Below are 20238 nucleotides of genomic sequence, written 5' to 3'. Positions count from 1 at the left end.
ACGCGGTTTTCTAAATTTGACAATTCTTTGAGCAAATTGTACTGATTTGACACTTCAATTGTAAATTGCCAAATAATTTCCGTTTTGATCGAATGTTAAAAACAATTTCAAATTGTTTAAAACTGTTATATTCAGTCAGAACCATATCAAACAATTCATAAAGTGACTAAAACCGCCTCCTACTTGCAAAATTACACGAAAATTAGTGATATTTTAGCTGGAAATCACGAGATTCGACTTACGCGGAAATTCGAGTTACGCGGTAATTTGCGGCCGTTTTAGGTCCCCATTAACCGTGTATCTCGGGGACCGCCTGTATATTTCAGAACATGGCCCATGCCTATTACCACCCTACATTCAGAAAGTATGATAATTCCAATGTTTTTTTTTTTCATTTTCATCCTTAATCCGTCATCTTTATTTTGAACTTTGAATGAAAACAAAACATTATCTAGTGATATTTCTCTTATATTAAAACACTTCTGTTCCTTTTCTGTTTTGATTTTTTAAGCCATCACACAACAAAGCTTCCTGTTTTGACATCAACTATCGTCCGCATATTTACCGCTGGTTGTTTCATTTTTTTATCGAACTGGATCTTCTCTATCAAATGTGCTTGTTAAATAACACAAAAGCATAAAGATGTACGTTGCACGAGTAACCGCTTGCGAAGCCAAGATGGGTGTAATCCAATGTTCATAACATCAGCAATGATCAACACATCGAAACAATATTCTCGGTTACAATTGCTACCAAATGCATGCGCGCTATTATTACAATGGAGCACAGATCCTTCCTCAGCAACATGTGAGAAGAAATACGGTCCTCGAAGAAAGTAACGCGCATTTGTTCACCTCTCTACCAACTACGAGATGGATTTGCTTGCAGCACGAATGGACTGACACTCATCACTAGAATTATATAATATTATATATTTTCCTGGTATTCTGTTGAAACATGTATTTGATTCCCTTATATGTCATATACATGGTTTGATACACTTCATCAATATTTTAGAGAAAACATTGTTCTATTGTTAATTGTTGTTCACTTTCATAACTCTCCTCTCCGTTTGCAAGAGAGGTTAAAACTCATCACATATTTTTATGTTATGCATATTCTTGTTTGTTCTTACAACACCGCTCTAATGTCGTAGGCAGATTTTTATCATTCATGCATTCTGAAATGTGAGAAACACACTCATGTGTGTAACAGTAAACGAAGTGTCCACAGTGTTTTGGCATAGCTTTACAGTTCACTTTGTCGCATCTATGGAATAAAAAGCGCTATATATATTTTTTTTATTTCCAGAATCTCCATGCTCTGAGACAATCAAACGTTGCATTAATAAAAAAAAAACAATGGAATAAGTAGAAAAAACAAGCACACATAATTAACTCTTCTTCTTTACTGTTGCTTAATTTTGTCTCTATAAAAATGCACTACAGTGTGACACACTTCCATCATGCACCGGGTAATGATGTAGCCAAAAAGGAAAGGAATGCTCCAGCATATTGGCCACATGACACACACGCACAATTATGCTTCAAATTAAAAGCATTCCAGCGTAATTGTTACCATCAACTGTCGGTGGCTTCTTTCTATGGAAGCTGGAAATCTCAATGTTGAAGCAATCACCTATATTAGAATTAACGCCATTGTGGATGGTGCCGATGTTTGATGCCTTCTTTGCCGTGGCGGTGGTAGTTGTAGTAGTAGTGGTAGTAGTAATAGGTTCATTTGGAGCAATATTGTAATTAATTTTAGCTTTTTCTGTAATATTAGATGCAGTAACCGTGGTGGCGGTAGCAGTAGTAGTGCTTGCAGTACTATCTGTAGTTGTAGTAGAAATAGTAGTGCTGGATGATGTTATTACTGAATACACAGCATCATGAACGGACGTCTCTTCGGATTGCGGCGGTCACTGGCAGCATTGTTTTCGCACGGAATCAGTCGTCGGATTGGTCGGCTTCACGTCGATGTTTTCCAAGTTCGGTCTAATTACGCTGCCTTCTGGCGGATCTCGGATTTGCTTTTGCGACACAATTCGGTAGATCTCTGAAGAAGCAAAAGACATAATTATTTAAATGCCTACCCAATACCATCACAACAGCCTGGCTAAAGTATTGAACTGACTGCACATACCTGTGAGTATGTTTTGGAATGCTGTTTCGACATTGGTCGAGTCCAACGCTGACGTTTCAATGAAGCTGAGCCCATTGCGTTCTGCGAAACCCTTCGCCTCATCCGTAGGTACGGCACGCAGATGCCGTAAATCACTCTTGTTTCCAACAAGCATGATGACAATATTTTGATCAGCATGATCACGCAGCTCCCGAAGCCATCGTTCAACGTTCTCGTAAGTCAAATGCTTCGCAATGTCGTATACGAGCAAAGCCCCCACAGCACCACGATAGTACGCTGAAGTTATCGCACGATAGCGCTCCTGTCCAGCAGTATCCCAGATCTGGGCCTTAATAGTTTTACCATCGACCTGCGAGACATCACACAAAGCATATTAGCAACATAGTTTAACATTTTACCTTTACGTTTCACATACCTCTATACTTCTAGTAGCAAATTCCACACCTATGGTTGATTTCGATTCAAGATTAAACTCATTCCTAGTAAATCTCGAAAGCAGGTTACTTTTTCCGACCCCCGAGTCTCCGATCAGTACAACTAGTAAATAACGAAAAAGAGCAATGAATTATTATTCACAAAGTAAGTGTAATATTTATGAATAAAAATATTACATTAATTCCACATTTATTCCTAATAGCCACATCTAAATAAGTTGATTAATATATTTTTTTAAATTAAATAGATCTAATGCCTTTTGTCGAAACCAACAATAATTTTCATTTGTAATTCAAATGCTATCACACGTTTGGTTAATTTTTTACGGGTGTGTGGCCTTTTTACACTTTGCGTCATTCCACGTAGACGCCCCTTTACAATTCCACTGGTTACACTTGCCATTACAGTGTCTGGCCTGTTATCGAACCGAGCTGGGTGAATCATCATGATTCATCCACGTTTACCGAATGACACAGCCGATAGTGAAATAGAAACCATTGCTCTACCACCATACAGACTACTCTCATCTTTGTTGTGAGTAGCGTTTTAAAGAAACCCGAAAAAGTTGACCAAATTTAACAAGCCTGAGACCCCAATGACCTTGATATAATTGTTCATTGGCTGGTTAAATGTCATGTTTCAACATTCTTTCATACACATATGTATTAGCAGTTGATAAGCGCACACGAAGAAAAAAATCATCCACTTCATTATTCCATCCTGCTTTACGCTACATCGCTGCAAAACGTTCAGGCCTTTGTCTCGCCCATAACGACCGATTCCAAAAACCCCTAGCTTCAAATGGACACTTTCATTGCTCAACTTGCTCCGATTTTACTCACAATGTATAATAAGGTCACTGTGCGCACCCAAAGACAATGAATACATGAACATCATACAATTTAGGGATTCAAAACAAACTAGCTCTTTATATTTGTAATCATCATCATCATCATCATCACTCACAATAATATGGAAATGGTTTACATTCTAAATGTACAAACGACTGAAGTCATGCTTACCTTTGAATAAATAATCATATTCATCATCACGATTGCCCATCCTGCCGCCGCTGTGGTTTATGTTTTCTTCGCTATATTAGATATCTTCTATGTATAAGCACTGTTTTCACACAGAGCTCTTGTAGTAAGCTGCGCGTCTGCCTCTATTGCTTTAATTGCTTCTTCCTATCAAGGAGAATGTGGATAATATTAGAAGAAGGAATTTGAACGCACTTTAAAATCAAACCAGAACAGAAAACACGCATCCATTCTGCCTTTGAACTAAATTACTACACAAGAAAACCTCCCCAAATACTGTTGCACCTTCCAGAAGGTTAATCTCGAGTGGAAAGCAGAACTGAAGAGAATATACGAAGCAAAAATTAATAACAAAGCCCTACGGACACAACCGAAAAGGAACTGCATCTCCTTGCACATGAACACCACCACTACACATACCGAACCATTGCTATCCTACACTACCACAAAGAAACACTTCCTCCTCCTGGTACTTTGTTTTTGTGCATCTGCGATTCCACAAAAGTGCCTAAAAAGATACGATTTTGTTTCCTTCCGTACGAACTGCAAATCACGGGTAAGTGCACAACGACTCTGCCACATTTAATTATTTGGTTCAATTCAAGTTCATCATAGGCACATGACATACAAATACAATTTGTCGACGATTTCGTTCCTCTTCAATGGTGGCTCTCAACAAAATTCCTTACTCACACCGAAACTACAAAAAATATTATATCTTGTTTCTCCTAGTAGTGAACCATTCCCTTTTTTTACATAGATTTCCATTAGCCGCGAGTTTCACGCAGATGAAATTTCATCCACTCTTCTTTACTCTCGTTTTGGCTTCGACGTGGGGTACTGGTACTCTGGTACAAGTAGTTTTTGATGTCGCGAAAAATTTGCCGTGGCAACTGCTGCAGCAGCAGCAGCAGCAGCAGCAGTGGACGTGTTCGAATTCGTGGACGTCAAGTAAACTTTCGCCACTGATTTGCATATAGTTCACCACAGTCAAGGCGATGAGAGCTAGGAATAATTCATACAAATGATCTAATCTTGAACCGCACACTACAAAGAACGCACTTCCTCCGGCCATTGATAATAAGCTCATTTCTGCCCATTTGACGCCATCAATCTGCTGCAAAAGGGACAAAGATCGAATCAAACCTATGACGATGAACCCTACGCCCATCAATTTACACGCTTAGATTGTAGTTCTCCCTTCGTATGGCACGATTAAAAATTCAACGAGATTGTCCCGTACTTATTTTTCTACCGTGGGTTAGTTCTTCTAGGGGAAATTTCACGACATCGTAGGAAACATCATTCACCGCACTGATGGAAAGAATACGGTCATCAAAAAACAAAATGTCTGCCCATTTAAGCAGCCACTCCGCACAGAGAAGAGAAAGCAATTACGAGATATACTGTACAACGCAGGATACCCTAAATACACAACCAAACTGCTAGTCACAGTTCTAGATGAACTTTTCTCATTCCACGATACGGGTCAGTGGAATAATTTATCGCACATTTGCTCTGTATATTACCGATTTTTATGAACGACGTATCGTTTTCTCCTCCCGCAAATTTGTGTAGTGTTGGGCACTCTTGCTCGTACGTTTAAATTTAAAGGAAACCGGGTCGCGTAATATACGCATTTTTGACATGTATGAATTGACATATGCTTCCTACAACAAAGCACAGGAAAACAATAGCTTTCATGACTAAAACGGAGTTTTTTCATGTATAATCATCATATTATACTCGCACTACAAATACTAAATATAATTTCGAACTTTTTAAAATACAATGTAACAGCAAAAAAATTTATTAATTTCTAATCTGGGGATTGTAAAAATAAGAAAAAAAAAACTACGATGCACCGTTAATAGGGGTAGGACAGCAAACTATTATTATGATTCAAATTTGAAAAACTATCCGTATATCGGTCGCAAACGACATACAAAAACATCTCTACATCACCAAAGCTGTGAAATAAAATAGATTTCTTTTTTAATTTTATTTATAATCATATACACTTCCCAACTTTTCCCTCATAGTATATAGTAAACAATGTTAATGATTTTAACGTAAATTTCAGTAAATGTTTGTTTGTTGTTAGTATAATGCCTTCCACGGATTGATTTCCATCTTTTACGAAGATAGATATGATTTTATTAATTGTAAATGTTCAAAAGTTCAAATTCTTACTGTAAATTATAATAACATCATAAATTTTCAGTTGCTGCCAAAGTAATGAACCATCTTTACGAGTATGCCATACACATTGCACACCGTGCTAATTCTCTAAAACGCTTAGAAATACAATGCAATGTTGTAGTTTTTCATACAAATAATACATTTTATGTTCAACACTTCATTTGACATATTCTTCGATTAAGCAGGGACATTTTGTTATACATCTGAAAGAAGATTCCTATGCTAAATCAAACTTCACGGAAGTTTACAAAACCCTGCAGGGCTTTTATGTCCTCTGGTTCTATTACAAGATGTTTAATGTACGGCCCGAAGGCCGTGGTAAAGCGATATAAGCTCTTCTTAACGGCCCCTTTTAAAGCAATATAGTTCCGATCGACTTTCTTCACATCCAGATTAATGGAACCGATCTTATCGACAACCTTTTTCAGCTCCAGTAAAGCGTGAACGATGCATGGCAAGTCGTTTTGTAAGACACCGTACGAGTCCTCGTAGAGAGAACGGCTTGCAATGGCTACCAAACTTTGAACGACTTTCACTATCAGCTGCGATTGAACAGAGAGCAGATAATGGCTTTTGGCTGATTTTGATTCCGTAAACAAGAAATCGTAGCCTGGTATTCGCTTTAAAATCGATGCAAAAAGAATGGCCTTACTCTCACGCTTTCCTTCAGATTTCGCTTCCTGTTTATTACTTTCGCTGGACGGCGTGCCTGGTAACGTTGGCGTTGATAAGCTCCGGATGCCAAAGTTTTGATTGTATTGTTTCTTTAGAAACCGATCCTTATCCATCGATGCCGTTGGTCGCAAAACGCCTCCCATTAGGACCATTGGTGGTGCAGGCTTCAGTTCAATTCCGCCGATCGATTGGTCTAGTTCCTGTGTAAAATCACCGATCAATTTCATGCACACATCGTACAATTTTCGCCAGTTGTTTGGGTGACCACCAGGTACTGTTAATGAGAATAGCTGTTTCCGGCGATTCAAACACTGTGCCTCGGCGATGGCAAACAAATCCTCGACCGCCAGTTGCTGTACTATCGGAATTTGCTTGTATGCTAGTGCATCCGCAAGCAATGGCTCGTCATTCGCCTGAAATGCGCTTGTTTCAATACGGAAGTTTTGAGGCTCGGCAAGAAAAATACCGAACAACACGTGCATCAAATTTATGTTGCTTAATATGAGCGCCGAAAACAACCAAGTATACACCAACAAGCGAATATCCATTATGATACTGCAGAAGCTGTACAGCGTCGAGTCTTCCTGCAGTCGAGCGCCTCCCAAAACAGAAGCTAGCTTATGCCGGAAAAGACAAGAAAAGGTGTAGTAGAAGCTAAGGTAGATAAACATGCCAATCGCTGATTTTCGCATCGATTTAGTTAATACACTGCTAAGGTTGTTCCAGTATTGAGCAACTTTTGGTAGCAGAATGATCGGGAAGTCTACGGCATCCGGGTTTTGCTGCTCCCGCAGAAAGAAATAACAGCCACCAAACACACCACTCATTACCAGATATACGAAACGGTCATTGAGGAACACAGTATCGTCTTGTACGCTGGGCAGGAACAGAAGCCGGTACTCATCTCGCAGAAATCGTGTGTATAGCCATGCCGTCAAGCAACCGATTGTTCCATTGGTAAGTAAGAGTATCGAACGTTGTATGAGATTCCGGTACAATTGCTGGCAGTACGTTGAATGATACCGAGTTTCTAGTAGACACGACTTGGCAAGCACTATTCCATGAACGACGACCGCGATCGCTAAAGGAACCGATGCAATCCATGGGTAAAACGATACCAGCAGTCGCACGGTTCCGACGATCCAGTTTATCGGATGCAGGATACTAAAGTTGATGAACAGCAGAAAGATCGTCACCAGCAAATACTGCTGCAACAAGCAGTAGTATATCGATGTCACGAAGCGTTCTGTGCATATCTTACGAAATGCCAAGTCCTTCGAACCGACCGGATCCATTTCCGGACACCAACGGTCTAACCTACAAAGCAAATAAGAGTGTGAGCACATTACTTCAAGCTTCTAGTTAACCGTAACAATTTCCTACACCTTTAATTTACCTTTATTTCCTAATTTCAAAGGTAAATGCACAAAAATACCAGAACAAAACTCGAATACTTTTTCGCCGGGCAAAACAACAAAGGGCGCGAGGAATTGAAAGCTAGCTTGGAAGGAACAAAGGTCGGCCATCTGGTCATGATTGTGAACACATGACATTTTAGACACTTGAAACGTTCCTAATTTTTGCCGCGATTGACATCCTATCGGGAGAAATACTTGAAATTTTATGAGTTTGGCTTGACTCATTTCAGATTTAGGGATTGTTTGTATTCAGTTTTATTCTAATTACTAGTGCTGTTGATAATGGTTACGTTTGCTAAACAATAACGTTATTTTTTCCGTGACCGTAGAAGTCCCGCTGTTGCTTAGGCAAGTTGAACTGACAGCTGACAACAATGTTTTTGTAATCAGTCGTGCACGTGCTATTGTGCTGCGGAATGTATTGAATCGGCGTGCGTGCGATTTGTTTCGAAAAAAGTAAGATAGAACCATGAATAGCAGCCATCTATTTCAACCAAACCGAGCCCTTGGCTACGTTAGCAATCATATACCTCCCAGCGTACGCTACATTGACCAGAGACGTGAGAATGTTGTCATCACTTGTGTTGGACGTTCGTTCCACGTTTATGGCTGCAACAGCTTTCGTCTGATTCGTACTGGCCGAATCCATCCGGCCAACATCACTGCCATCGCCGCGGATGGGTTCTTAACGTATGTTGCCGCCGGCAACCTCATCTACGGATGGCGATCGAGCGTGGAACTGCGCAAAGTGTATCGCGGGCATGTGAAGCCGGTACGTCTGCTGTTGCCGTTCGCCAAACATCTCATATCAGTGGATGAGAGCAGTCTGCTGAAGATATGGATCGTGTCTACGCAGGAGCTGTACTTGGAGATCCCATTTGCAGCGCACACGTTTGAAATATCGGCCATCGTGCATCCAGCGTCGTATAAAAACAAAATTTTGCTTGGTAGCGCCCAGGGGGGTCTGCAGCTGTGGAATTTGAAGTCGTGCAAATTGGTGCACAAATTTACGGATTTCGATAGCAAAGTAATGCAGCTGGAGCAAGCTCCCGCTCTGGACGTTATCGCCGTAGGATTACATAGTGGAAGGATCGTGTTGCTCAACATCCAGTACGATCAACCGGTGATGGAAGTTCACCAGGACTGGGGACCGGTGACAGCGATAAGCTTCCGTACCGATGGTACCGCCATCATGGCCAGTGCCAGTTCAAACGGGCAGGTTGTGTTTTGGGATTTGGAAGAAAAAACCATCGTATCGACACTGATGGCACACGATGATTCGGTGACCGGGCTTCACTTTCTACCTAACGAACCATTGTTGGTAACGAGCTCGCCAGACAACTCTTTGAAAATGTGGATTTTTGATCTGTCCGATGGTGGGGCACGTTTGTTGCGTTTCCGCGAAGGCCACGCCGCACCGCCCACGTGCATCCGATATCATGGTTCATCCGGTCGGAATATAGTGTCAGCGGGTGAAGATTCTTCGTTGAGAATTTTCAGCACTGTAGCTGAAACGTTAAACTGCAGCTTAGGGAAGGCTAGCTATAACAGAAAAGCTTCTAAAAAGCAAAAGAGTAAGTATTGTTCGTTGCCCATTGAATGGAAAAGAAGAAAAACAGCCTAGTATTAAGTTGCTATCGTTTTTTGATTGCAGAGAAATCCGAAGATCCCTTCCGTATGCCACCCATCAGCTACTTTACATCGGAAGTGACGCGCGATAAAGAGTGGGATAGCATCGCTGCTCTTCATCAAGGTCTAGTTCAAGTGACTACATGGTCATATGATAAACGACGTATGGGCGACCTTCATCTCGTACCGGAGGCTTTCCAAAACAAACAGCACAAAAAAGACTTCAGTGTAATGGCCACCTGTTTGTGCTTGAGTCATTGTGGCAATTTTGTCGTCATCGGCTACTCCAGCGGCCATGTGGAACGTTTCAATGTACAGAGTGGCATTCATCGCGCTAGTTATGGTGCACCAACAGCTCATAACGACTACATTCGTGGCTTGTCGAGCGACAATCTGAATCAGTTGGTTGTTTCGGGTGCAGCCGACGGGCTGTTAAAGTTCTGGAGCTTCAAACAACCGTACACGACGGTTGTAAAAACCCCGATCGAAACGTTGGACTTGGGCGATCCTATAACACTTATTCGCACGCACCGGGAAAGTGCTATCCTTTGTGTCGCCCTGGATGATTTCACGTTGCGTCTAGTGGATCTGGATACTCGCGTAATTGTGCGTCGGTTCGACGGACATCGTGGCACCATAACCGACGCCTGTTTTTCACCCGATAGCCGCTGGCTAATTACAACCGCTCAGGATTGTGTCGTAAAAGTGTGGGATATTCCTTCTTCTTATCTGATCGATCACTTTCGAGTATCACACATGTGCACATCGCTCACAATGTCACCGACAGGCGATTTTCTGGCAACTGCACATGTGGACTACCGAGGCATTAACCTTTGGGCGAACAAAAGTCTTTTCACGAACGTCACGCTGCGCGGACTGAAGCCCGAGTCCGATGCTCCATTGCTGGATTTGCCAACCGCCTTATGCGATGAGCAGCAGGATGGCATTGGCTTCCCACTGTATAACACGAAGCAGATGGAAGTTGATGAACTGGAGGATGTGTTTGAAGAGATTAATCTCGAGTACAGTTCACCACCCCAGCTATCTAGTGAGTTGATAACCATGTCCAATGTGGCAGCATCTCGGTGGCAGAATTTGTTGAATTTGGACATCATTAAAAAGCGCAACCGCCCAAGACAAGCTCTGACAAAACCTAAATCAGCCCCATTCTTCCTGCCGACCGTGGCTGGTCTGGATTTCGAATTCGATCTACAAGCGACAATTGGCGATAAAACGTCGACAGCTGGTGGAAAAATCGCGGAAGGAGGATCGCGCATCATCGAATCGAACCAGGTAGATCATTTGACCCCGTTTGGAAGGCTGCTAAACGCGGCACTCACTACGGAGGAGTACGGTAAAGCGATAGACCATCTAATGAAGCTTGGCCCGTCCATGATTGACTATGAGATACGCAATCTGACACCGTTCAATAGTGGTAGTGGCAGTCTTCCGGTGATGGGCGCTTTCATGCATATGATCGTCTACATGTTAGGGCAGAGAAAGGAGTTTGAGCTGGCGCAAAGCTACCTTAGCCTCTTCCTTAAATTGCACGGCCGAACGATTGTCGAGAACGAGCAGCTCAGCGAACTGCTTCCCGCTATTGAGGATGCACAGAAAGCGGAATGGTCCGCATTGGAAGATAAACTTCTTTACGGGTTGGGTGTTGTAAGTAATTTGCGAAATTTCAGCGGATGAACAATAAACCAACTCAAGATTACCCCGTGTCATAAGGTATATAGCTTTATTTAGTACTCACTTTCTTTTCGAAGATTTCTTTCCACCAGACTTTTTTCCTCCAGTATTGTTTTTCTTGCCACCATTATACTTTGATTTCCCTCTAAAATCATCACCCATGCCTTTTTTAGCAAACTTCCCTGCCTTGCCTTTCTTATCCTTCCCTTCGTTTCCTCTTCGCTTGCCGTCCTGACGGGCAAGTCGATCGTCTTCTTCGTACTGTCTACGCTTATCCATACGAGGCTTTTTCGGTTTAAGCGAATAGTTTGATCCCTTCGGAATGAATGGTCGTTTGCGGTTGCCACTTCCAGCCGATTCGAACAACTCTTCATCCGGATTGTCGCCAATTTCATTGCGATAGTATTCGCGGTCATCCTCATCCGATATATCGCCCACAGCTTCCTCCGCATCTTTCAACAGCAACCTGTCCCGTTCCGTTAATTCGCCGCTCTTGCCTTGCTTTGACGTCTTGGCACGGTGCTCCTTTTTGTCGTTTTCTTTCTTTTTCAAATTTTCTTCCTGCTTGTGCTTGCGCTGCTCCTTTAGTCGGCGCTGCTGAGCGCGCTTCTTGCGGAGAGCTTCCACTTCGATCGCGTCCTTTTCGATATAGTCGTGATAGAGTACTTCACCCGTCATAAGATCGTCCTCAATCTTCATTAACCGCATCGTAATACGAGGACCAATCTCGTGCAATCGTAAAGATGATTGATTTTCGGCCAAATTTCCACACTTTAGATTCTGCGCTAGCACAACGTGTGCTTCTTCGTCATCGGCTTCGGATTCCGAAAGAAGATGTCCTCTGTGAAGCATAAAAAAAATTGTTAACCTTGCTTGCTCGCAAACTGCACTCTTTGAACTTACTTCTCGACAAAATCAGCTATATCCTCAAACTTTCCCAAGTTTGGTATGTTGCGCGTTACAAGCTTCTTCACTCCTCGATTCAAATTTACTGGAACTACTGTGACAGAGTAGTGTCGAAGATCGATCAATTTGCTTACCGGGTTGTATGATAGCAGTACGCATCGTTTCAGGGACGAAAGTTTTATCGTGGAGAGATTAATCGGAGGAAACATGTTTTGAAACGTGCTAGCCATTAGCTTCAAATGTTTCCCTTCTCCGCTGAAGCTGTTCAATATGACCAGTGGGGCCGTTTTGAAGCACTCTTCATCTACAAATTGCTTACGCGAGTTGCTAATAACATCCTTTGCCAAAGTGTACTGGTACACCTTGAACGTCAGGGTGGGACCCTTCGGCATGCGTATTATCTTGAGCGACAGTGTTTGCGACGATAGCGAAAATACGCACATGTGCGAAACGTGAAAGAATCCGGACAAGTGAACAAAATCTTTCACCTTGTTGATGCGTCTCTCACGAAGGTTCGATGCTGTGAATGGTTCCATCATGCGGCGGAAATCACGAGACAGTCTGCTAATCGATGAGCATCGTTCTCCGCGTCGTATGACAAACGAGTGTGGAGCATTTTTAATCGCAGCAGGTTCATCTTCAGCCGGTGCTTCCACCTTTGCGCGGTTCCGTTTATGTTGAGGTTTTTGGCTTTTCTTTTTCATGAGTGGGCTTTCACTAGCAACTTTTCAGACACAATCCTTCTACCGGCAAAACACGTGTGAATTGTTTTCTACGCTCATTTGACATCGCACACTACGAACCTCACAAGGGCAAGACAATTGACAGAAGGATGACAGTTTTGTTAGAAAAAAAAACATTTTACTGATTTGCTATAAATACATTGTAATTCCAAATATAACCTAATAATTTGCATAAATGAGGATGAAAGTCAATGTAAATATTAGCGTCGCACCTTTTGAAGATCAACTGAAAATGTGTTTTGGTTGTTAGAGCCAAGCAAGCATTGTTCAATTAACCCGGCGCTCTAGCACCATTCGAACACGACATCGAACATGAAAAATGTATGGGATTTGACATGTTTGTCTTGTTTGTTTGTTTGTGTCTGACAATGCACCTCCATATGATTATATGGGTGTGTTCGAGTCGGATGTCGTGTTCGATTGGTGCCAGAGCACAGCCTAAGCATTCGAGAAGTACGGTTGTTGTCCTCGGTAATGCAGCTTATCGATTAAATGTATTACAGCTTGCTTCCAACTTACGCAGTTATTGACCTACCGTTCAAATGGAAATTTTGCAAACAGAGCTACTTGTCTTAAGCGATATTTCTGTTTCATCCGAACAGTGATATCTTTGACGATACTTCCTTATTCATATACTGGTAAAAACATTACACGATAATAAATAAATAGACAAAATGAATAATACACTTTAAAACATTAAAAGGACCATACTCCCGTTACGCACACCAGCCGCACCGAGCGCCCCTGCCGAGAGCTCCTGCTCGATCGGCTCGCTAACACACTTTGCCTTAGTATGTGCAACAGTGTGCATGCCACGTGTGCGTGTAAATGGGTTTAAGTCTAGAATGGACCATACCCCCATAGCAAGAACTGACAACCGGGATGCTGTGGTACTGAATAAGTTTCGGAAGCCTGTAAAGGCTGGCATGTCCATGTAGGACGTTACACCAAGTAGAAGAAGAAGAAGTTTTAGGTAGCATATTGTTCCATGTGATCAAATCAATTCGCCATCGTTGACCTGAATGAGCAATCGGCTTACCAATTAGAGCCTTGGTTCATTAACTCTTTGGGGAATACTTCCGCAGGGGTTTCAGATTATGCGGATAAATACACATGTTGGCAACATACAGGGTTTTCTAAGTTACTTTCGAATGTGCACATCATTATTCACCGCATCCAAGATATTTTTCAACAGCTGTCAAATAGTTTATTTGCTTCAAAATAAAATTTACACATGCTTTTCAACATATAACAAAGAACTGTCAAACTCAATCCAGTTTGAGACGTGTTGAAAATCATGCCGGAGAAATTAAACATTATGATGATGGAAATGAAATATCAAATTGATTTAGATTAATATCTTGCACGCGGTGACTAACAATGTTTACATTTGAAAGTGACTGGGAAAACCCTGTAATGTGTTAGAATTTTTTTTGTATGATGGTGTTGTAGGGATTATAAGGTATGGGAGGAAGAGAGAGAGAGAGAGAGAGAGAGAGAGAGAGAGAGAGAGAGAGAGAGAGAGAGAGAGAGAGAGAGAGAGAGAGAGAGAGAGAGAAAAGATAAATGGATAGTTGTATCATCAGCGAGAGAAGGACAAGGAATAGAACTGAAGAAAATAAATCGTCAGTTGAGTTAGAACTGTCAGCTGGAACACATATACTGTGAGTGCGTGGCGTATTAACCTTTAAGTTGGCAACCGGATACCCGGGTATTTTTTTCAACTTCGAACTGCAATAACTTTTGATTAATTGCATTTATTGACCTGAAATTTTCCGTAGCCCCCCAACTTTTAATTTATGATTTTTTGGTGCATAAGTTGTAATTTTAAACCCCCCTGTAAGTATTTTATTTTGATTTTTTTAACTTTACCACGTAAGTTGGCAACCAGCATACTCGGGTATGCCATACATTTTGTATGGAGAATGACGTTTCTCTTCTTCCTCTTTTCGTATTGTGCTTATTTTCGAGTCAAATTCAAGCGATTCCAAATTTCAATTTGACCGTTATTTTTATAATAAAATGAAAAAACTTAATGAATAAATGAAATAGAAGAGAATATATGGTCGGCATTACTTGCTTACAGCATTAAAATATAGAAAGCATTGTTTACCTATGAAAATCGTCACTTTTTTGCATCAAAACGTGTGGAATACCCGGGTATGCCGGTTGCCAACTTACTTGTGTAAATCTGGTTGCCAACTCTACGGTTAATGAGATCCGAAAAGCGTATTTCCTCCTCCGGTCACTACAGGTGTGTATTTTTGTGTGCGCCAAAGTTTTTTCACTCACTTAACGGCCCAATGCGAAAATCTGCTTTGATATCGACACGAATATACGAGAAATAACGAATTTACATTTTTCGTTGAATTTATTTTTACAGTAAGTAGCATTTTGCATTTCTACACAGAGCGTTGTGTTTGTTGTTGCGACTTAAATAAAGAGTGCTGAAATGTTATTCAAAAATAAGGAATAAAATGTTGTTTTCTTTATAACACTCATTTTCTACCATTTTATCCTACCAGCAAAAAATTATTCTTATACGCTTTATTGATTTCATCTATATTAGGTGCTCGCACTTCTATGCAAACATATTTTGCTCGAATTGAACAAAAACTATAATTTATCATGAATTATTAAACTATCGTTTCGCTAATACCATTAACGAACTGGATTGCTTAGTAGTGTGCAGTTTGTCCATCAAATTCTAGATTATTTGAAGAAAATCAGGTTCTGTGACTACGTTTTGCTTATACATTGGTATAAGCATTTCCGGCGTAAGATGTTCGTACATCGAGTGGCCAGTCAGCCAGAATGTCTGCATTGTGCCCTTGCCCTTGACGTCAACTGTTCCTCGCAGTTTGATCTTGAATCCTCCGAGTTTATCTAAAACCTCTTTGGTGCTCTTTGAGATATGAATCTTCATAGCTGAAGGAAGAGAGTTAAAAGGATGAATTGCATTTTTTTGTAGAATTAAAGAGTATAACGACGCTAGCACACTTACGCTCCCCTGTAGACTCCATTCTGGACGCAGTGTTTATGGTGTCCCCAAACAGACAATATCTTGGCATGGTAGTTCCGACTACCCCCGCCACACACGGTCCCGTGTTGATACCGACGCGAATTTCCAAGGTTCTGTTCTTCATATGTGGTATGGTGAATCCCGAAATGCCACACACCAAATCCAACGACATCATGGCGATTTCGCCGGCATGCCTATTCCCATTCCGTTGTGGCAGCCCCGATACAACCATGTACGCGTCTCCGATGGTTTCCACCTTGTACACATCGTACTTCAGTATGATCGAGTCAAACAAACGGTACAGTGTATTTAGCATGATAACCACCTCCATCGCGCTGCTGCTAGCCGAGATATCGGTGAAGCCTACGATATCGCTGAAAAATATAGTCACTGCATCGAACGTTTCTGCCGGCACTTGGCGCTGTTGCTTCAGCTGCTTCACTACGGCCGGTGGTAACATCTGGTAGAGCAGACGGTCCGACTTGCCCTTTTCCATGCGGAGCTCCATCGTGCGAGCCATCAGCTTCGTCGAATAGTTCTGTATCGTGCTGGTGGCTGCGCGTATCATAAGCACCAGTATCGGACTTATAATAAGGATAACCACCACCAGTCCGATCGAGATCGACTGATGCCTTCGCGCACTTTCGATCTCCTCCAGGATCGTTTCCTTCACGTCGGTCTGAATCTGGTCCTGCACCATTTGCAGATTTTTCAGCACGGTTGTTACCGAATGATAGTACTCTACGAGCGCATCCCGGCGATAGCCGGTGGAAATGTTGATCAGCACCTGCGTGCGCCAGTACTGCATCACACTAAACTCGGCCTCCGATATGATGCTGAGCGAGGTCATGAAATTCTGCGCTGAAGCGATGTAGTCCAGAGCTGCCGCATCACGGCGTATGTATTGAGCGTAATCGGACAATCCCAGATAACCGTTGCAAATGAACTGCAGCACTAGGATCGCAGCAATGTTGATGCTTTCGATGGCTTCAATCAGATTTTTGTACACCACAAACTGGCGCCAGACGGTTGAGCTAATCGAGGTACCGGTACTGCGCACGATCTGATTGATTACGTACCGGTTAAGCGCATTGTACGGCTCGAAGTATTCCAGCCCGGTAAAGGTTTCATTTTCGGGCGATTTGATTCTAAAAATAAACAAAACAAACGGACAGTAACATCGAGCTTTGGTATGGCTCGAGTGAGCGCAAAAATTATGCCAAAAAATTACCCAAGCATAACATTCCTTGCTTTGCTTGAAAATTTTTCGAAACACAATTTTAGTGAAACGTTCCGAAGCGAATTGAGTGTGACGCGTGCCAAATGCAGCATATTCACCTCATGTCGGCTATCAGCGTATGGTTTGCAGTGCCCGCCGGTAGCAGATAATTAAGATCTTCGCCAAGATGGTTCAGCGCATCGTTCGTGTGCTCGATGGAAAGTTGGACCTGGGTTCGATTCTTGCCTGTCAGCATGTAAAACACCAAACTCATCCGTTCGTTCTGGATAACATTCAGCAGGCGCGTAATGTTAATCGTTAGTGCCATCTGAAACGGTTACGAAACAATGGTGCCGGTGTCGGTCAGAGTTCGTGGGCCACGTTACTATGCTGATAGATTAATCACGTACCTCTTCGTTGGCCGATATTGTTTCGCTGTAGGATTTCACGTGTTGCTGTAGCAGCAGCATATTTTGCATTACGACCGATGCTATCGGTATGAGCAGCACAATTAACATGTGTGTCATGAACAGCTTCCGCGCATTTCTGTGCAACGAGAACGTTAATTAATGTGTTAATATTACGGAGGATTGTAACATATAAGGAGTTTTGTACTGTTTCTAATGTTATAAGTTTGTAACATTTACTACATCATTCTATAGATGCGGTCGAGGTTCGATTCTTATTCGAACCACTCCCTGTTAGCCTGTACAGACTTGGCATGACCTTGTAGGTCGTTACGCAAAATAATTGTATATGTTTATTGTAGTAATTACTCATGATAACGTACAAAAGCTGTTAAACTTGTATAATATTGATGAAACGGAACCATGAAATGCAATATTTCATCTTTATTTATATTAAAAAAACGTGTGTACGAATTCTGCAATTAAATCGCTTTGTGATTCTCGCTATCTTCATTAAATATTCTGCCCGAAACAAGGCATCACAAAATTGATTTGTTCTGAATTTAGTGATGCTTTGCTCGGTGTGATTGTGTGTGCGTGACGTAAACGCCAATTCGAACACATAATTAGATATGAGTGTAAGAGAGCATATGTGCAATATGTGCAAGTGCAAGTTCCCATGAAGATAAAAAAAAACGCGCGAAAATTGCATTCAACGTCAAACGTGCGTTGTTGGGTGGAAGAGTGGTGTCTCCACCCACCTCATGGGCCTGCAAAACTTGTCGGCGGTATTCTATCCAGCACGATTTTACCCGAATTTTACGCGTGGTGACACGTTTACCAATTGTAATATGCTGGCTCACCTTGAACTGGGGTTGAATTTGAAGCACCCGTACATCGTCACCTCCCGTTCGAGGGCCACGTCCGAGCAGGACGTCGACTGGCGCGAGGTGGAAGTCGCGACGGAGGGAGAAGATTTTAGCGATAAGTCCCGGGCCCGGGACAGCTCGCCGGGAGCACCGCCCACCCCAGTGACAAGACGATCCAGCTCGAAGGGACATCTCGGGCCTTTCGCTTTGAGCCCTGTCCCAACGCCACCGCCGCCAGTTGGGTAGAGGCCAACAATTGGCTTCTCGGTCAGGACCGGTTCGTCCGGTGGGGGATGTACGGTCACCTGTGTTCTCTCCAGCTTCGTGGAGCGGTATGGTATGAGATTTTTGGTGCTAGATGATTGTAATACCACCACCGCCCGGGGTTGATTCTGGATCAATCGATTTTCACAGCCTCAGAGTACCGGGGCAGGCGAGGGGCGAATTTAAAAGCAGCTAGCCTAACCGGCAACTGTTTCCATGGTGGAGTCCTTGGTGAACATTTGTTTTACCGTTCGGTCGATTTGCTAGAAACAACATTAGCTTTGCTGTGTTCCCAAAGCTTTTTTGTGTGCTTTAACAACACTAGACACGTGGGGTTTGCCTTCTGTTTGATTGTTAGCATCGATAAATTATTGCGAAATGGCGATGCATCCACGTGGGCAAACGAAATCCACTCACCGGAACTGGAGAAGAATAATAGAGACAAATAAAGGCCGTAACACTCTCTACATACACATGTATAAATGATCAGTCACAAACAAGCATGGCGCCCCCCGTGCCCACACACCAACACTGACGCACCCAATCACATCCGTACACAAACAATGCTGCACACTGTGAGATTAACCGGCGGAAAATAATCAATTCCAAGTGCCGGTCGGCCGGATGCTGCCAACGAATCCGAGCGTGCGGCGTTCACTATGCGGCGTACGAATGGAAACTACACCACTGCAGGACACGACCGCGTGCTTTTATACATATTCGTGAGCCATGGAGCTTTGCTCTCGTCCCGTTCGTCATCGTCGTCGTCGCCGATGGAGCCGATAGAGGCCCGAGAGCAATGGTTTCAGTGCCGGCATGCCGCGGCTTGATACCCGATGTCACTAATTAGACTGCCAAACCGGGAACCGGCAGGCACGACAGGATGCACTACCGATGCCGATCGCAGTCGGTAGCAGAGTAGATAATGTTATCATTTGAGCTCGTGCAGAGTCACCCCAGCCGCGCTGCACTGCCCCCTGTCTCCGCGGCGTTTCCGCTCTTTGGTGCCTGCAAAACGGCATCATCCCCAGCGATGATTTTTCCCGCCTTAAAAGACAGAATGGCACAACCGAATATCGGATTACTGAACTGGGGAAATGGAAGGGAAGCGCTGATGGTTTTGTGCACGTGAATCATACCAACCGGCAAGGGCACGGGGTAAGCTTCTCGCTGTTCTATTGTTTTCGCCGAACCCAACCCGAACCGGTACAGAATAAATTGGCTACATTAGCAAACAGGTAACCGAATACAGCCACATAATTGGTCCTTTACGCGCAATTAACGGTCAGCAGTATGGGTCGCAAGGGGAAGGAGGAGATGAAGGAGAAAGAGCCGGATGCTGTTTGATAAGAACGGGAAACGACAAACCGCAAACGCATTCGTTCTTGCGCTTTCATTATTGCGCTACCGGTTGAAAACAAATCCGTGCCGGTCATGTATCAGCTGCAGGCACCAAAAATAGGTAAATCCGCCAAACCGTAAACCATAACATTGTCATTTGGTTAATGAAGTGTTTTGTCGTGAAAAGATAATAATATTAACATACGCATACCTTCCCTTCTTGGACAGTCA

General features: G+C 42.7%; 5 protein-coding genes across 6 annotated transcripts; 1 reads left to right on the top strand and 4 right to left on the bottom strand.

Annotated features, from left to right (window-relative positions):
• Positions 1-587: 587 nt before the first annotated feature.
• On the bottom strand, positions 588-3697 carry LOC121603433 (ras-related protein Rab-11A). The gene is made up of 4 exons (XM_041932109.1): positions 3603-3697; positions 2561-2682; positions 2146-2494; positions 588-2058 (listed from the first exon to the last, which is right to left on the bottom strand). The coding sequence occupies exons 1-4, from the start codon at positions 3640-3642 to the stop codon at positions 1922-1924; spliced, it is 648 nt and encodes a 215-aa protein (XP_041788043.1). The 5' UTR covers positions 3643-3697; the 3' UTR covers positions 588-1921.
• Positions 3698-3766: 69 nt separating this feature from the next.
• Positions 3767-11269, top strand: LOC121603426 (WD repeat-containing protein 36). Of its 2 annotated transcripts, none has more exons than XM_041932095.1 (3): positions 3767-4176; positions 8245-9489; positions 9570-11269. In XM_041932095.1, the coding sequence occupies exons 2-3, from the start codon at positions 8385-8387 to the stop codon at positions 11237-11239; spliced, it is 2775 nt and encodes a 924-aa protein (XP_041788029.1). In that variant the 5' UTR covers positions 3767-4176; positions 8245-8384; the 3' UTR covers positions 11240-11269. The 2 variants fall into 2 exon arrangements, with proteins under 2 accessions (XP_041788029.1, XP_041788028.1); XM_041932094.1 differs by lacking the exon at positions 3767-4176 and adding an exon at positions 8075-8156.
• Positions 5636-7792, bottom strand: LOC121603429 (nucleoporin Ndc1). The gene has a single exon (XM_041932105.1). It carries the CDS (start codon positions 7790-7792, stop codon positions 6050-6052), a length of 1743 nt encoding a protein of 580 aa, XP_041788039.1. The 3' UTR covers positions 5636-6049.
• On the bottom strand, positions 11263-12945 carry LOC121603430 (protein Peter pan). Its single transcript, XM_041932106.1, has 2 exons — positions 12140-12945; positions 11263-12077 (listed from the first exon to the last, which is right to left on the bottom strand). The coding sequence occupies exons 1-2, from the start codon at positions 12844-12846 to the stop codon at positions 11297-11299; spliced, it is 1488 nt and encodes a 495-aa protein (XP_041788040.1). The 5' UTR covers positions 12847-12945; the 3' UTR covers positions 11263-11296.
• Positions 12946-15316: 2371 nt separating this feature from the next.
• On the bottom strand, positions 15317-18884 carry LOC121600375. The gene is made up of 7 exons (XM_041928898.1): positions 18869-18884; positions 18397-18817; positions 17537-17672; positions 17246-17454; positions 17139-17162; positions 15890-17055; positions 15317-15813 (listed from the first exon to the last, which is right to left on the bottom strand). Exons 1-7 carry the CDS (start codon positions 18882-18884, stop codon positions 15593-15595), a joined length of 2193 nt encoding a protein of 730 aa, XP_041784832.1. The 3' UTR covers positions 15317-15592.
• Positions 18885-20238: the final 1354 nt, after the last annotated feature.

This window comes from Anopheles merus, chromosome 2R (genome assembly GCF_017562075.2).
Source record: "Anopheles merus strain MAF chromosome 2R, AmerM5.1, whole genome shotgun sequence".
Lineage (NCBI taxonomy): Eukaryota > Metazoa > Arthropoda > Insecta > Diptera > Culicidae > Anopheles > Anopheles merus.
The sequence above is the reverse complement of the archived record's forward strand: the minus strand, read 5'-3'. Positions and strand labels throughout refer to the sequence as shown.

What these genes read in the sequence shown, in the direction of transcription:
- LOC121603426 (XM_041932095.1), top strand. Translation starts at nt 8,385, where the DNA reads ATGAATAGCAGCCATCTATTTCAACCAAACCGAGCCCTTGGCTACGTT. An exon ending in AGCTTCTAAAAAGCAAAAGA is followed by an intron (nt 9,490 to 9,569) that starts GTAAGTATTGTT and finishes TTTTGATTGCAG; the next exon opens with AGAAATCCGAAGATCCCTTC.
- LOC121603433 (XM_041932109.1), bottom strand. Translation starts at nt 3,642, where the DNA reads ATGGGCAATCGTGATGATGAATATGATTATTTATTCAAAG. An exon ending in ATATGATTATTTATTCAAAG is followed by an intron (nt 2,683 to 3,602) that starts GTAAGCATGACT and finishes GTTATTTACTAG; the next exon opens with TTGTACTGATCGGAGACTCG. An exon ending in ATTCCAAAACATACTCACAG is followed by an intron (nt 2,059 to 2,145) that starts GTATGTGCAGTC and finishes TTGCTTCTTCAG; the next exon opens with AGATCTACCGAATTGTGTCG.
- LOC121600375 (XM_041928898.1), bottom strand. An exon ending in AAATTCAACCCCAGTTCAAG is followed by an intron (nt 17,673 to 18,396) that starts GTGAGCCAGCAT and finishes CTCGTTGCACAG; the next exon opens with AAATGCGCGGAAGCTGTTCA. An exon ending in GCAAGGAATGTTATGCTTGG is followed by an intron (nt 17,056 to 17,138) that starts GTAATTTTTTGG and finishes GTTTATTTTTAG; the next exon opens with AATCAAATCGCCCGAAAATG.
- LOC121603429 (XM_041932105.1), bottom strand. Translation starts at nt 7,792, where the DNA reads ATGGATCCGGTCGGTTCGAAGGACTTGGCATTTCGTAAGATATGCACA.
- LOC121603430 (XM_041932106.1), bottom strand. Translation starts at nt 12,846, where the DNA reads ATGAAAAAGAAAAGCCAAAAACCTCAACATAAACGGAACCGCGCAAAG. An exon ending in ATAGCTGATTTTGTCGAGAA is followed by an intron (nt 12,078 to 12,139) that starts GTAAGTTCAAAG and finishes TATGCTTCACAG; the next exon opens with AGGACATCTTCTTTCGGAAT.